Source organism: Meles meles, chromosome 9, assembly GCF_922984935.1.
Source record: "Meles meles chromosome 9, mMelMel3.1 paternal haplotype, whole genome shotgun sequence".
Classification (NCBI taxonomy): domain Eukaryota; kingdom Metazoa; phylum Chordata; class Mammalia; order Carnivora; family Mustelidae; genus Meles; species Meles meles.
In genome coordinates, this window is record NC_060074.1 from 78,036,874 (window position 1) to 78,052,411 (window position 15,538).

The 15,538-nt window shown below is 38.0% G+C and overlaps 1 protein-coding gene across 4 annotated transcripts in view; it reads right to left on the bottom strand.

The window, feature by feature from the left end:
• Positions 1 to 584: 584 nt before the first annotated feature.
• The window catches only part of PDE1A (phosphodiesterase 1A), a 344,943-nt gene continuing 329,989 nt past the window's right edge, over positions 585 to 15,538 (bottom strand). For all 4 annotated transcript variants that reach the window (XM_046019690.1, XM_046019688.1, XM_046019689.1 and 1 more), the window contains 2 exons: positions 6,773 to 6,889; positions 585 to 3,346 (listed from right to left, as the gene is read on the bottom strand). In XM_046019690.1, coding sequence (XP_045875646.1) covers positions 6,816 to 6,889 — 74 coding nt within the window. In that variant the 3' untranslated portion in view covers positions 585 to 3,346; positions 6,773 to 6,815. The remainder of the gene's footprint in view (positions 3,347 to 6,772; positions 6,890 to 15,538) is intronic.

The window sequence follows — 15,538 nt, forward strand, 5'->3', positions numbered from 1 at the left end:
TTTATTATTCTCAGCTGTTACCTTATTCACCTTGTTCTTTGCGACGCTTCCCTTTCTGCTGTGCTTCTGCTCCATCCTAACAGATGCAGTAAAAAGCAAAAGGGGTCTTTGGTGCCAGAGAGACCCAGAAGCAAATCCAATCTGGAGCCCATCACCTGAGACCTGGCCTTGCGCTCTTTCTCTGAGACTTGGTTTTGTTGCTATATCGATACCCACTTGGCTGGATTATTGCGGACTACAGATAATATGTGTTAAGTGTTTTCACGGAGGCTGTACATAGAAAATAGGCACCAAGTATGAGCTTCATTATTATTTGTAAAGGAAGTATCAACTTGTGGGCAGTCTACTCGAGGAAGTCTTCTTAGAAGTCTGGAAGTTGGAAACAGGTTTTACCTTCCTTAATACCCAGAGGTGCATTTTACTTGCATCTGGTTACTTTTATATGTAGCATTTTGGTTATTTGTGTATGAATTATCTCCACTATAAAAGATGAGATTCATAGAGATAAGATTCAGATTTCCACATTCCTCTCTGCAACATGCATTTAGCCAGGAGCTTGCGAATAATAGCCACAATAATAAATATTCAATGAATGTTTCTTTAATAGAGCAAAAACCATTTTCTGACAGCGCTCATATCAAAACTGATATCTACCTGATTTTCCCTGATTTCCCCAACTTTTCAATGCCCCACCAAATTGAATTATATCAGACACCAAATGTTTCACAATATTTTCCCTCAAGTATGATTTATTTAACAATCATATGTAATAGGAAATACAGAGAATTACAGCAGAGTAAAAACACAAGAATTGTAGCTTGTCATGTTAAAAATTAAATAAGAGAGCTACTGGTTGAATAAAAAGGCATATGAGATTGTTAGATATATGTTGTGTAGCTGAGGATAAAAATGCAAAGCAGGACATCCCAGACTTAGCAGCCCTACTCACCCTCCCTTTCTTCAGGACCGACTAGCACAACATGGGTGTTTGCGGAAAGGACAGGCACCGCTGCCCTCCACGTGGACTCCAGCCAGTTTCTCACTAACTAGTAGCTGTCTTAGGGGAGAGAGAAGGAAAGAAAGAAGAAGGGAAATGAAAAGGAGAGAAGTAGAAAGGGAGGAAGGAGGGAACGGAGAGAGGGAGGGAGATGAATAAGAGAAAAAGCATATCAACAGGGTGACAATTCTGAGGAAGTGGAGAGTGTTTTCTCCACCCCCTTTGGAAGTTTAGTCATGATGCTACATAAGTTAAATAACCTGGAAAATTAAGGGAGAGGCCATATACAGAAGCTGATGAATTCATTATATTGCGCGTGCTCTCTCTCTCTCTCTGTCTCTCTTTTTAGTAACAAAGTCTATAGGTCCTAAAGTATCAATAGGAACCAAGCAGACAAGTTTCCTATGACCCTTGAGAAGCAATGATTGAATGTACTTCTCCCTGGAGAGATTCTCTAGCTTTATGGAAAGACAACTGGCTCAAATAAGAACAAAAGTAATTACACTTCCCAGATACTCAGATTCTATTTTCAATGCAGAATATTTTCTAGCTGGTAAATAGCTACTTTTAAAAAGACACTGAAAGCAGTAGTTATAATTTCTTCATAAATAGAAATTTAAAAGTCCATTGTTAAAAGACAGAAAGCCACCATGATGTACATATCTATAAATCTCCCCCCACTACGTCATCATAGATGAGTTTGTACTGCTTACATTTAAAATATCAATTGCATTATAATGTCTATGATACAAATCAATTATTTAGCTGAGTTCTACAGAAGATTCAGGTGAACCAAAAACTAAGGACCTTATTCACAGAACATTTAAAAGCGTTTTATACAGTCTATGCACACATGTATCTTAAATTAGAACAATGCATACCTAATATGCATATAGAATATGGCTTACACATTAAAGGAGATCTAAGTTGTGGGTTGTAAAATCCCACCACTCAGACTTAAAAGCTTCTGATTATATCAATTTCTAAAATATTGCTTAGCCTTGTGGAAACCAAGAAAAGAGCAGGTGCAACAGAAAATCGATATGGACCCTCCTTCACTTTATTCTTTAATTGATGGCTACTTTTGATTTTTTTTCCATCCAGTTTTTGCCTTTTACAAAGATAGATTCATCTCAGAATCACTGAAGTGTTTGCACAGTGAAAAGTTACAGCCCCTAATTGTGCGACCTTTCTTGTCAGCTAATAACAAACAAAAGTTGTTCTTCAGTTTGGAGCAAAGGAAAGGCTCTGCACATGCTCAGGCAAAACATGACAAGCAAGCGGAGTCTCCAAGAGTTGCAGTCTGTTTCTGTGTAGTAAAATTATAAAGTCACGCCAAATGTAATGATCTGTACAGAAAAGCGTGGGCTTCCATTTTCATAGGTATTTTTCAACACACACACACACACACACACACACACACACACACACTTCTTGTCATTTATCCCTGGGCTTGTAATATATTTTGTTATGTCCTAATGGGATCAACACCCCAGGGGGCGAATTCCATTCCCAGTTCTGACGTCTGTCTCCAACAATGGTGGAGGGTTCTTGTTGTCCCGGAGTGTAGGTAACATGTGACTTGCTTTGTGATGACGCTCATGTGGGTGGGTGACGTATCCGTGCTCTGAAACCACAGGGATGGATGAGAATTGGTCCGCTGGTTTCAGGGATGGGTTTCACTGTGGTTTCCCAACGTGAGAGTTACAACGCAGTGGTCATCAGGTGGCAGAGCCAGGCTGAAGCCCCCCTGTCGTCACAGGCCTTCAACCACAGCTTCTCAGCAGCCTCACCTCTCGTATCGCTTCCGTGTGTTTAAAATAAGGACAATCTAACTAGCCCGTTCTTCAGGGCTGCAAAAAAATTGTTTTCCATAATTCTGATTTTCTTTCCTTTTACTTAAAACCTTGAAATACCGAGAACTATAGAACTCTGCATAAAACAAAACAAGAAAGTAAATTTTTAAAATGCCTCATATTTTCACGTGTGTTGCAAGGTCACCTGTGCTGTAACTGGATTCAGAGTGATGACAATTTTAAACCATCCAACTTTTGTTTTAAAATTTCTCTGACTTGCCTGAAAAAGCTAGATCAAAACAATCAAAACATTTCCTTTAAGACTGTTTTCTGGAGGAAAGACAATGGCAGAAGCACTGGCCAAAAACTCTTATGGCGATTTTGAATGTATTTGTTTGGCCGGAATTACTAGTTCAGAATTTATGTTCTTCCTATGGTAAATTCCTTCTAAGAGTCCATTAAAATGGCCTGATCCAGGTATGTGTTGAAAAAGGAGAACATGATGTTGTGCAAAGTTGAGGATTTAGGACGTTTCAGTCCTGTTCTCATTATCCTGAAATAAAATCCAAATGGAAATGAAGATCAAATTTTAGTCATACATGTGCATCAGTAACTGTGTGGTAATATCCCATGGGACTTTATATACCTTGTCAGGATAAGGGATTTATCAGTATATAATAGATATTCATTGTCTATCATCTTAGAATTCCTCTTTGTGTGTATATGCATATGTGTGGATGCTTGCGTATTTTAATTACAGTAAAATGTGGATTGTTTGGATTAGAGATCACAAACTCAGGATTCTACAAGCCTAGAAGGCAGTATAAATGGGGTAAGTGGGCCTGTGTGTGTGTAAAACCAGTGGAGTCACCAGAACTGTTGTGAACTCAAGAGCACAAGTCCTTGAAGATATTCAAAATGAATCTTAAGTCAGTGGAGAAGTCAGCCAAGCAAATGCACAGACTAAATCCAGCCTACAATCCATTAGGCTTTCACTTCTTCTTGGATGTACACGCAACACTAAAAAGCAGGCATTGGAAGCAATGGGGAACACTTCTCCTCCCAGGGAGTACCAGGCCTGCTACTGGTTTGCTTTGGGGGCACCAGAAATCTCTGGCATATCCTTCCAGGAAGACAATGTAATAAATTATATTCCAGCCTCTTTTTAAATAGTAAAGCAGCATGGCATTGTACATCCAATGCCAATCTCATTCATTCTGATTAACAAAAACATTTTGAAAAAGTAGGCAAAACCAAATAGTTCTGTGGACAGAAATCTCTCAGAAGTGTGATGTTACACAGCAAAGTTATACAGCAATGTGAAAAATAGATTTCAAAGGCTGATTTCTTGCCCTGAGTGTAGTGTTGCACATTGATTGAGGTTTCATCATGGTGCATCTTGAATTAGACTTCAGTGTTTCCTGAGAAAATATCCCATACTGGAGCCCACACACTGAGAATGAAGCAGGCAGTGGCCGCCCTCAGAGCTATGGCCAGTCTGCCATAAAATCTATACTTTACATGATGGAGGCCAGAGAAAGAGTTAGCTAGAGGTCACAAGAAGGTATGGTTAACATCTGGGAGCCTGTAGGCAAAATCTGACCACATATATTTTATTTGGTCTACATGGTGTTTCAAAAAACTTTGAGCCCGCTTTAAAAATGGAAAGATTTTACATAAAAAAATCTCTTAGCCAATGGCAACACCTGGAAACATGGATCCTTAATTTGTACATGCTGAAAATATGTTGGAGGCCAAGACTGGCTGGCTGCTGCCTTCAGGTCAGGCGCTCTGTGTTCTTTCTGTTTCCAAGGCTGACCACTGCTCTTGTCTCCCAAACACGGGGCCTGAGTCACAGTTACCAACTGTAACCCCTCCTGTTGGTTTTCTACTTTCTTTATTTAAGAGACCTGCCCATTTCTTAAAGGCATATAAATTTCACCTATGAAAGGCCATGATTTCTGGAATACTGACTGTGCACTAAAGGCAGAGCTTTCTCAAACTGAGACAAAAACTACAAGGTTTGGTTAGTGCTGATGGGAAAAAATTGTCTAACAGCCTGCTTGAGTTTGAACCCCACTCTTTGAGTGTGTCTCAAATCTTTCCAGCTTTGGGGTCTTTGTAGTTGAAAAAGAGAAAAAAATAGACCTCATTAACTGCCATTTGAATCTCCCTGAAATCTTTTACTGATGAGATGCCAGAATTTTACAGATCTATATACTTTTTTGCCTTAGATATCTTCATAGATAGGACAGTCATTTTTACAAATGTACTGGTGACCTGTGTTCCCTGCACAGAATTTTTGGAAAATGTTTGTAAGTATTCCAGTTCCATATCACAAATGTATAAGAAATGCTGATTGTAGACTTTTTTCCTTTGGAAGCTAGATAGTGTACACTAGATTGTGTGCACATCAATAGCAAAGACTCGCTTAATTTTGTTTAACTCCATGTTCTGACGCTATTTATTTGACAAAACAAAAACGAAACAAAACAAAAACTTTTTGTACTTAAAACACCCATAAATACGCCACTGAATTTAGTTTTCCCTAAAACATACTTAGAAGCCTCCTTCATATATCATCAGAACCTAAGAACTGCTCCGAAACAGCCATGAGCTCCAAAGGCAATAAATTTATAGTCTGGATGGAGGGTATGAAGAGGAATTGCTATAGCTAATCTGGGAAATATACTAAAATATACTAAATATACAAAAATATACTTTAGTATATACTAAAATATACTAAAATGTATAGACATACATGGGTTTTAATTGAACAGCCACTCGGTTGGCTTGATTTCTACCTAAGCTTCATATGTAAAACAGGAATCACAATCACCAACTCTGAAATTGGTGAGAGGACTAAGGGAGATGAACACATGTAAGATGCTCACCACAGGGCCTGACCCTTGATAGTAACCATGAATGAAACTACTGTTATCAATAAAAGACAGTCTTACAACCAACTCAGGAACACTTAGAGACGTATCATCTTAAAAGCTAATCACAGTTTAACTCTTTTGTATCTAAAGCAATATGTGAGGAGCTACCAAGAGAAGCTCGAAGACTTGGTATATGGCCCCCCCAGCATTTTCTCTTGCCCCCAACCATCATCCCAAAAGCAGGACTCATTATAACATGTGAGTTTTACTTCTTACTTTTTAAGGAGACTCTAAGACAAGGACATCTCCTCTATAAATACACATTCTTCCCTTCTAGCAGCTTGCACTTCCCCAGCAGGCCCAAGACAATGGTTCTCCACTATAGTGTACAGAAACACCACAGACAGGATTATTAAAAATTCAGGTTTCCAAGGCCTCATTCCCAGAGTCAATAATTTGGTAGATCGAGAGCAAGCCCTAGAAGCTGAATTTTTAAAAAGAGAACCATGGAGGCAAACAAATGTCTCTAGATTTGAGCAAACACTGATGTTTGTTTCATAATGTGTACTTGCTTTGTTGTTTTCACCCAGTGTAAACATTCATACTTCCTACATGAAATAGAAAGAGAGATCAGGATTAAACTTGTCCACAGCCTACAGATTATTATTTTTAAAGGTCTAAAAAGTCTCGCTAAGTATATTTTTCATTGATGAGCAAATTAAGCTCTTTGAAAAAGTAAATATTTAAGATTCTGCTTCAGAAAATCAGAGAGATTTTTTTAAAAGATTCCAGGAGATGGGCACCTGGGTGGTTCAGTAATTAAGTGTCTGCCTTCGGCTTAGGTCATGATCCAGGGTCCTGGGACTGAGCCCTGAATCAGGCTCCTTGCTCAGCAGGACGCCTTCTTCTCCCTCTCCCACTCCCCCTGCTTGTGTTCCCTCTCTCACTGTGTCTCTCTCTGTCAAATCAATAAATAAAGTCTTAAAAAAAAAAAAAAGATTCCAGGAGGACATTGAAATGAGATAGCTTTGTCTCTACGACATTCAACAAACCATTCATTTCAGGAATTAGGTTTCTTGTCTAAAAAATAAAATTACCTCTCATGTTTAAACTGACAGAAGCCTTTAAGGTATTTCAAACCTATGAATGTGTATCTGCACGCTTTTCTTCAGTGTTTACTAGATCTTCTGAGTTCTTATGAAGATCAGGTTCACCTACAACACAAGCAAACAAATAAACAAGAACAAAATAAGCCAGTGGAAAAAACCTAATAAAGTCAGGAATCTGAAACAATGCAGTCACATGCTGAAGACTCAGTTTCACAATGGATTTTATGGCACATTTCTCCAAAGATACCAAATACTTTCTTTTCAGACTGTGGATTTATAGAGTACAACAAGTCTTCTGGTGGTTGTACAACATTGTGAAGTTGCAATTTAATTTTGTAATACAGAACCGAACTAGATGAAACATGTTTAAGCATCTATTAAATCAAACATAAAAATTATGCATGCTTTTCTTGGGAAGAAATCAGCAGGAGAGGGAGAAATAGAGAATCTTAAGCAGGCTCCGGGCCTAGCTCAAGCTCGAGGCGGGGCTTGGTTCTCATGACCCTGAGACCATGACCCAAGCCAAAATTAAGAGAGGATGCTTACCCCACTGAGTTATCCAGGCACCTCTTTCTTGAAATTTTTTAAGCAAATGGTTTTAAACAAATGCTCTAATGATCAGTGTCTTTTAACACACACTCCTTAGTTGCTCTGAATTTAAACAAATGACTATGAATTTAAACAAATGACTGTAAGAGCATAGTAATTTTTAAGATAAGACATAATCTGCCAAAACACACTAATGGAATTTATAATCCAAGAATCACTCATCTTCTATATAAACCTTGAAGAAAAAAAATTAACGTGGAAAATGTGCCAACAATTCTAGAGAGGTCGCAGAGAATCTATCAAAAATAAATATAAAGCAAAATGTATAGATAAAAGAGTCACGTGAAAAAGAAAGCAAACAAAATTAGTAGAAATTAATTTTTGAGTCAAAAATACTTTACTATTTCAGGAAATAGTCATATATGATGACATGCTCTTTCGAACTTTTATAAAAAATATACTAACAGTTAAGGAGCAAACATCTTAGTGTCACAGTCAGTTAAGCATCTTACTCTTCGTTTCTGCTCAGGTCGTGATATCAGGGTTATGAGATTGAGCCCCAAGTGGGACTCTGCCGTCAGCAAGGAGTCTGCCTAAAATTCTCTCTCCCTCGGCACCTCCCTGCCCCCGCTCATGCACTCTTTCTCTATTTCTCTCTCTCATTCAAAAAAAAAAAAAAAAAAAGAAATACATATACATATACATGTATATAAATGTAAATTAATAGTTAAGCTTTATACCAGTTATCTTTGAGATAATTCCTTTAGCATAGATTGTAAGACTGTGTTGTCTCAGGTGCAACAGATTTTTTATTGAGGTTACAAAATTAATGTATAAAACCTACGGGGTGTTATCACAAAGCAAAATTATTTTGTTTCCTGTTTTCTCTTTAAGATATTTCAAAAAGGGAGATCATATGATCTCCCTGATATGAGGACGTGGAGATGCAACATGGGGGGTTAGGGAGATAGGAGAAGAATAAATGAAACAAGATGGGATTGGGAGGGAGACAAACCATAAGTGACTCTTAATCTCACAAAACTAACTAGGGGTTGCTGGGGGAAGGTGGGGTTGGGAGAGGGGGAGGGGGGTTATGGACATTGGGGAGGGTATGTGCTATGGTGAGTGCTGTGAAGTGTGTAAACCTGGCGATTCACAGACCTGTATAATGTAAAAATACATTATACGTTTATTAAAAAAAAAAAAGATATTTCAAAAAGGAAAGTTACCATCTATCTATGAAACTTTCAGGTGGTATCATCACTTTTGCAATCAACTTAGATAATAAAAACATTGTGTGATTCCGTTAAGTGGCCAAAGTCTCAATTCTGGTATTAGATCATCTGGTTACATATATCACACATCAATCTTAAAACAAAGATCAGAGAAGATTCCTTTCCAACCTTGAGTTTGTGGCAGAGCCCAGAAGTGGTATATGGCGGGGGATGGTTGATGTTTCTGTTTCACTCTCCCCCAACTGGCTACCTTGACTCCTGAGCTGGAGCAAGACAGAGAAAGGACTGAGAGGAGAAGCCAAGTTCCTACTTGACCAGCACTGTGGGAGGACTTCATACTCACGAGACCTGGTAGGTGCTGGAAGTAATTCTTCCTTGAACACATTCACAGGCTGCTCAGGGACTTCCTGCCAGAGGCCATGGCTGGACATGTCTCACCACCTTGCTATGTGCACATCAAACTCTGGTTCCTTTACAGTGTTCACAACCCCCAGGGACTTTATTATTTCATCGTTAGCTTTGTCTGGTGAGGTCCTTTCATTCTTCCAAATATGGGTGGGCCACATTTGGTTCACGCAAAACACTCATGAGGCAGTTGTTCCCATAAATTACTTGAGGAAAGACTGAAACCGACGTAGCCTCCTCTCATGTGGCTCATCTGTCACCAGCTAATCTGTTACATCTCACGTAAGAATTAGACTCCGTTCCCAATATCCCTGAGGGTCCTGGTACAGTTCTTTTCTCTTAATTTGAGGTAAAGAGGGAAGCATTTCTACACCTTTCCCAACAGCAGATAGCTCATTAAAGAAAACCTTCTCACAAATCCCTTTTCAACCATTAACAACCTGACCCTTTCATTTGTTTGAGTTGGTAAGGATCATAAGCATCCCATAATTGGCCTTTAATCTTCTTTGAAATTCCTGTCTCACATCTTAGACTCCTGGCTTAAACTTTTGATTTAGTATTCTGTTACTTAGGACTAGATTAGAATGGAACAAAGTGAAAGAATAGGCTGAACTAAAGGAGGAATATAAGTAATTCCTTCGCTCTTAAATTTTTTGAGAGAAACTTTTACAATGGGCAAAACCACTAAGGATAAAGAACTCACCAATAAGAAGAGTGGATGAGGAATAAAATCACCAAGTGCTAATAATACAGCAATTACAATGTAAAATTCTGGTTAAAATTAGTCTATATGTATTCTAACACAAATATATTGTTATATATCAGTTTATTAAATCAGTAATGAATAATGAGTGATTTGAGCAAAAAAGAATATTAATTAATGCATAAGAATGAAAATTTTTTAATAATAATAATATTAGCAGCAACAGGAAAAACAGTGAACATTTAGAGAATACTTATTTACACTATGCTAAATACTTCATTTGTTTTATCATTTAATTCCCCCCAATAATTTTTTTTTTAAAGATTTTATTTATTTATTTGACAGACAGAGATCACAAGTAGGCAGAGAAGCAGGCAGAGAGAGAGGAAAGGAAGCCGACTCCCGGCTGAGCAGAGAGCCTGATGCGGAGCTTGATCCCAGGACCCTGGAATCATGACCCGAGCCGAAGGCAGAGGCTAAAGCCCACTGAGCCACCCAGGCGGCCCCCCCACCCCAACAATTTTTATTGCCCAAGATCACATATCCTCTAAGGAGCAGAGCTGGACCCTCAACCCCTGAGCCATGTACTTCAAACTAAACCAAAGAGTTTGGTCATACACTACTAACTCCCTGACCCAAAAGGACAAGTTTCCATTGGATTTGAAAGAGTGAAAGCATTCCTTGTTGCTTGGAGAGATACAATTGCAAAGTTTCAAGTTGAGAAGTGTAGAGTAAACATGTCATTTTTCATCTTCCTGCTCTGACAAGCTACTATGATTCAAAATTCAGTTCTTCAGAAAAGAATGAGTAGTTTGATAGTAAGAACTGTGAGAAGAATTTTCTAAGAAATAAAACTCTTTACTGCCACTCTGTGTAGTAAAAGCAGCAGTAGGAGACTGGCTAAGGACTCCGATACCAAGGTCATACACATCCTACACTCGGGGGAATTCAAAGCGAAAGGCTACAAGAAGGAATCAAATGCTTTCTTGCCAATACCATGGAGGAGAAATAATAGAGATTTGTGACTCCAGGAGTAAATTCTTCAACTTAAAATTCAACATAAATATGTGACTGGGGTTAGTATCTATGCTTAAAAAATCAAAAGCTGTAGGGCGCCTGGGTGGCTCAGTGGGTTAAAGCCTCTGCCTTCGGCTCAGGTCATGATCCCAGGGTCCTGGGATTGAGCCCCACATCAGGAGGCTCTCTGCTCGGCGGGGAGCCTGCTTCCTTCTCTCTCTCTGCCTGCCTCTCTGCCTACTTGTGATCTCTCTCTGTCGAATAAATAAATAAAATCTAAAAAAAAAAAAAAATCAAAAGCTGTAAATTAGTGAAAACCCTGATATCATTTTTGTGTCAATGATTTCTGACTTTCCACCTTGCAACACCACAACCAACCATCCACTGTAGACATGAGGGACTGGCACTGTTTTCCTTGCAGATTCATCCACAACAAGAGTTTCTATCCTAGAAACTCCAAACATTGCAAGTTTCCTAATTTTTAGTGTTTATAATCGAACTCTTCAGTGGAGAGACTTTTTTTTTGTATGCGTTTCCACCTACAGAAGAAAGAGTCAAGAGAGTATGTGCCCTTTTATTTCATTCTTCATTTTTCCCATGGATACAAAAACTACTTACAATCTTCATTAAGCTGAATACATAATTTTTAGCAAGTAGTTACCTGCTATAGAAGGCTGATTTGGCAAATATTGGTGGTATGCAGAATCTAAAATTCTAGGAATCTTTAGATGTTCCTAATAATAGGCAATAAATACTGTTTGACAAATTTGTAGACTGGTTGAATTGGGGAAAACTAAACCCCAAACAGCTAATTATTTCTTCCATCTTATTTAGCTTTAAGTCACAAATCTCAGAGGGCTTAGGTGGTAGTTATTTTTATTAAGGTTCAAAAATCAGACAAAATAGAAGCTAGTTTCACATATCTGGCTACCTTTTAACCTGGGAGGAGAAGGACTAATGTTCTTTAAAAATGCCTTCCATGCTAATTTTTCCCTCTCCTATCTACATCCTCCTCTAACTTATACTGGCTGTAACGAGAGGCTATTTGAAGGCATGTGTGGAGAGTATCTCATCTACTTGAGTTTTTAAAATCTGTAGTGGAATAAATTGCCTTTTTTGGTCATAATGCAAGTTGTTCCTATTACAGTACACTTGTAAATTGTAAATCCATGCTTTGAAATAAGAGCACTTTAAGCCGTTAGTCACACAGCACTTTACTGATCTACAACATTCAGCCAGGATTGTGGGGAGTGATGGGATCTCTAATCTATCAAGATTCATATAACATTTAGAGAATACTTATTTACACTATGCTAAGTGCTTCATATATTTTATCATTTAATTCTCCCCAACAATTTTTATGATCCTCACTTTAGAAATCAGCAAACTGGAACAGAGAGATAAAATAACTTGCTCAGGGTTACAGAGCAAGTAAGTGATGAGACCAGGACTGAACAGATGGTCCAGAGTTCTTGAACAGATGGTCCAGAGTTCTGGATCCTAACACTACACTATGCAGCCTTCCTGGGTATAGTTTATTTAATGGTTACTATGTTTTTTTTTCTTTCCTTAGTATGAGTTTATGCCTTATCTTTGAAATTAAATCTGATAGTCAATTAAATCTGATAGACTCCCCCCCCCCCACCTCAGGCAAAGACAGAGAATAAGAATAAATAAACTTGTTTGTGAAAATATGTTATTTGGTATTAGACACCAAGCCAGTCTCAGCTAATTAATTATGGGGTGTTCCTACTAGTCTACTACAATTAACCATTTAGTCAACTGTTAGGGAATCACAGTAAAGAAGGTATATAAGAGCAGCTCTTAAAAAACCGGATTTTTCAGGGAGGAAATAACTTGGCTAACCTTATAAACTGAATTACATAATGGACAAGGCATTCTCAAACCCCACAAAAGAACAGTATATGGAGCCATTTTACTCCTGCTGTTCACTTCCACTACAATAGAATACTTTTTCAAGGAAATCTCTCCCTTAAAATTTTTATCAATCATTTTTTTTTTAGTGCCAGAGAACTATTACAGAATTTGTTCAGAAAATGGTAGAATTGATGTAAAAGATAAAGTAAGTTTATGAAAGTCACATTACCTTTTTGATATTTTAGAAAAGGGCAAAATAAAGCTTTATTGCAGGATGACATAGATTAGATGCTCAAAGAAAATTGACTGACACAGTATAGTACCCTAGTAAAGAGAAATTCCATTTAGATATTTGAAAGCATAAAGATGCTGGCATAGCCGTAGCAGCTGAACCAGGCCAGCTAAGAATCTGCAGCTCCTGTGGCCAATGACGCCAACTGTGCAATCTGCAAAAATGGGTTCCTTTTCTCTCATAGGGCCAGGCAGATTTCCAGCAAGTAGACTGAAATCTCCAAATTTTTTGTTCAAAGTACAGCGGCCACCATTCATGAGTTTTTTTTTTTTAAGGATTTTATTCATTTTTTGACAGACAGAGATCACAAGTAGGCAGAGAGACAGGCAGAGAGAGAGGAAGAAGCAGGCTCCTTGCTGAGCAGAGAGCCCGATGTGGGGCTCCATCCCAGGCCCAGGACCCTGAAATCATGACCTGAGCCTAAGGCAGAGGCTTTAACCCACTGAGCCACCCAGGTGTCCCCATGAATGAGGTTTTACTTAAGGATGTTTGCTGATCAGGAAAACTTAATGCTTATATGAACTGGTTTTTGTTTCTGAAAAAAAAAAAAAGTACTCATTTAAAAAAAAATCTTGAGATAATATTACTAAAAAGTTGTGAAAACTAAATTGTACTTAGCATTTATGATATCCATGTTTGTATCAATTATTGTGGAAAAATTATGAAGATAAATATAATTGATTTTATCTTTTTTAAAAAAGATTTTATTTATTTATTTATTTATTTGTCAGAGACAGAGAGAGAGAGAGAGACAGAGAGAGGGCACAAGCAGGAGCAGCAGCAGGCAGAGGGAGAAGCAGGCTCCCCACTGAGCAAGGAGCCCGATGCGGGAATCTATCCCAGGACCCTGAGATCATGACTTGAGGTGAAGTTAGATGCTTAATCGACTGAGCCACCCAGGTGCCCCAATTGATTTTTTTTCTTAATCTTCAATATATTTCACTTTTGCTCCTAAAACCTTTTGTAATTTTTGCATTCATCAATAGTGGTCTTGAAGAGATTCTTTTTTTTTTCTAATTCAACTTATTTTTTTCACCATTTGCTTTGTTGCCTAAAAAGCTTGGATTCTCAAGAGAGCTCAATCCTAGTTGTTTTTAAAGAGAGTAGACACCCTTAGAATTTAATCTTGCAGGATATTAATATCATCTACTAACAAATAGTATACAAGTATTGGGATGTAGGACCATATTCTTATAAAGAAATAATATGGAATCTGTGACTCATTTTAAAAATAAAAATGTAATCACACTTCCTGTTCTTTTGCCTTTTTCCTAGTAATATATTTTGATATTCCTAACAAAATATTTAATTCTTTGTAGGTATACAGAGTTAGAGGACCAGTGCTTTTAAATAGGTTATGACTTGACTTTTAGGTATGATTACACTCTATCATTTCTTAATCTACTGAGAAAGCATCAAGAAATCATTAAACTTTTCTTCTTTTGCATATATTGCATACATTGTAGTCATGCAGAACATAATCCTACTTTTTATAATTTAATATAAATATAAGTAATTTCTTTAGGGGCGCCTGGTGGCTCAGTGGGCTAAGCATCTGCTTTCAGCACAGGTCATGATCCCAGAGTTCTAGGATCAAACCCTGCGTTGAGAATGTCTGCTCAGCAAGGAACCTGCTTCTCCCTCTGCCTGCAGCTCCCCAACTTGTGTGTGCATTCTCTCTCTCTGTGTCTGTCAAATTAATAAAATCTTAAAAAATAAGTAATTTCTTCAACTCATAAGCAATTGCTAAACTCATAAACATTATGGTAAAGTATAGGAGGACATTTTTGGATTGTTACAGGTTTCAGAGCAATTCTTAACTCATTGGAAGTTAAGTTTCTTCCCTTTACTATTTATAAGCCTATATATTGACTAAATCTTTGGTTTAGGATAGTTATAGAAATGCATTTTTAAAAAATATTTTATTTATTTATTTGACAGAGAGAGATCACAAGTAGGCAGAGACGCAGGCAGAGAGAAAGAAAGGGAAGCAGGCTCCCTGCTGAGCAGAGAACCCGATGCGGGCCTCCATCCCAGGACTCCGAGATCATGACCCAAGCCGAAGGCAGAGGCTCAACCCACTGAGCCACCCAGACGCCCCTAGAAGTGCATTTTTAAGGAAAAAATATTGTACACTGAAAAAATATACTGAAACATAGATACTGAAAACTTTACCATAGGAATGACTGATATTTATCCATTTGTATATAAATGTAGGATACACTATGTATGAACCAATATATGTCAAAAGTTCTGAGTGATCCAACTAAAATGATGGTAAAGACAGAATGAGCTAAAACTTTTAACTGTAACAATGGAATAATGCTTGAGAAAGAAAAAAAGTGATTTGCAATACTCAATAAGGACCATCTGTCAGTGTGCCCTTGACCAAATAGAATAAGAGGCATGCCTTAGATGAGAGGATCAGCGGAAACTTCTGGAACTAACTTCATATATCTGACCACATCCAACTATGGATACAATCTCAAAAGATAAATCAGCTTTATTTCCAAAATGAGTAAGGAGCACATCTTAACTACTTGTGTCCCTGCCAGCACAGATCTCTGCTCGTCCTCATCCCAGCACCCATGGAGAAACCGTTTCTTTATACCTGAGCCAGTCCATAATCATTAAGGAATGCAAGCCTGCTCCTTCTGCCTGCCTTCCAACTTCTA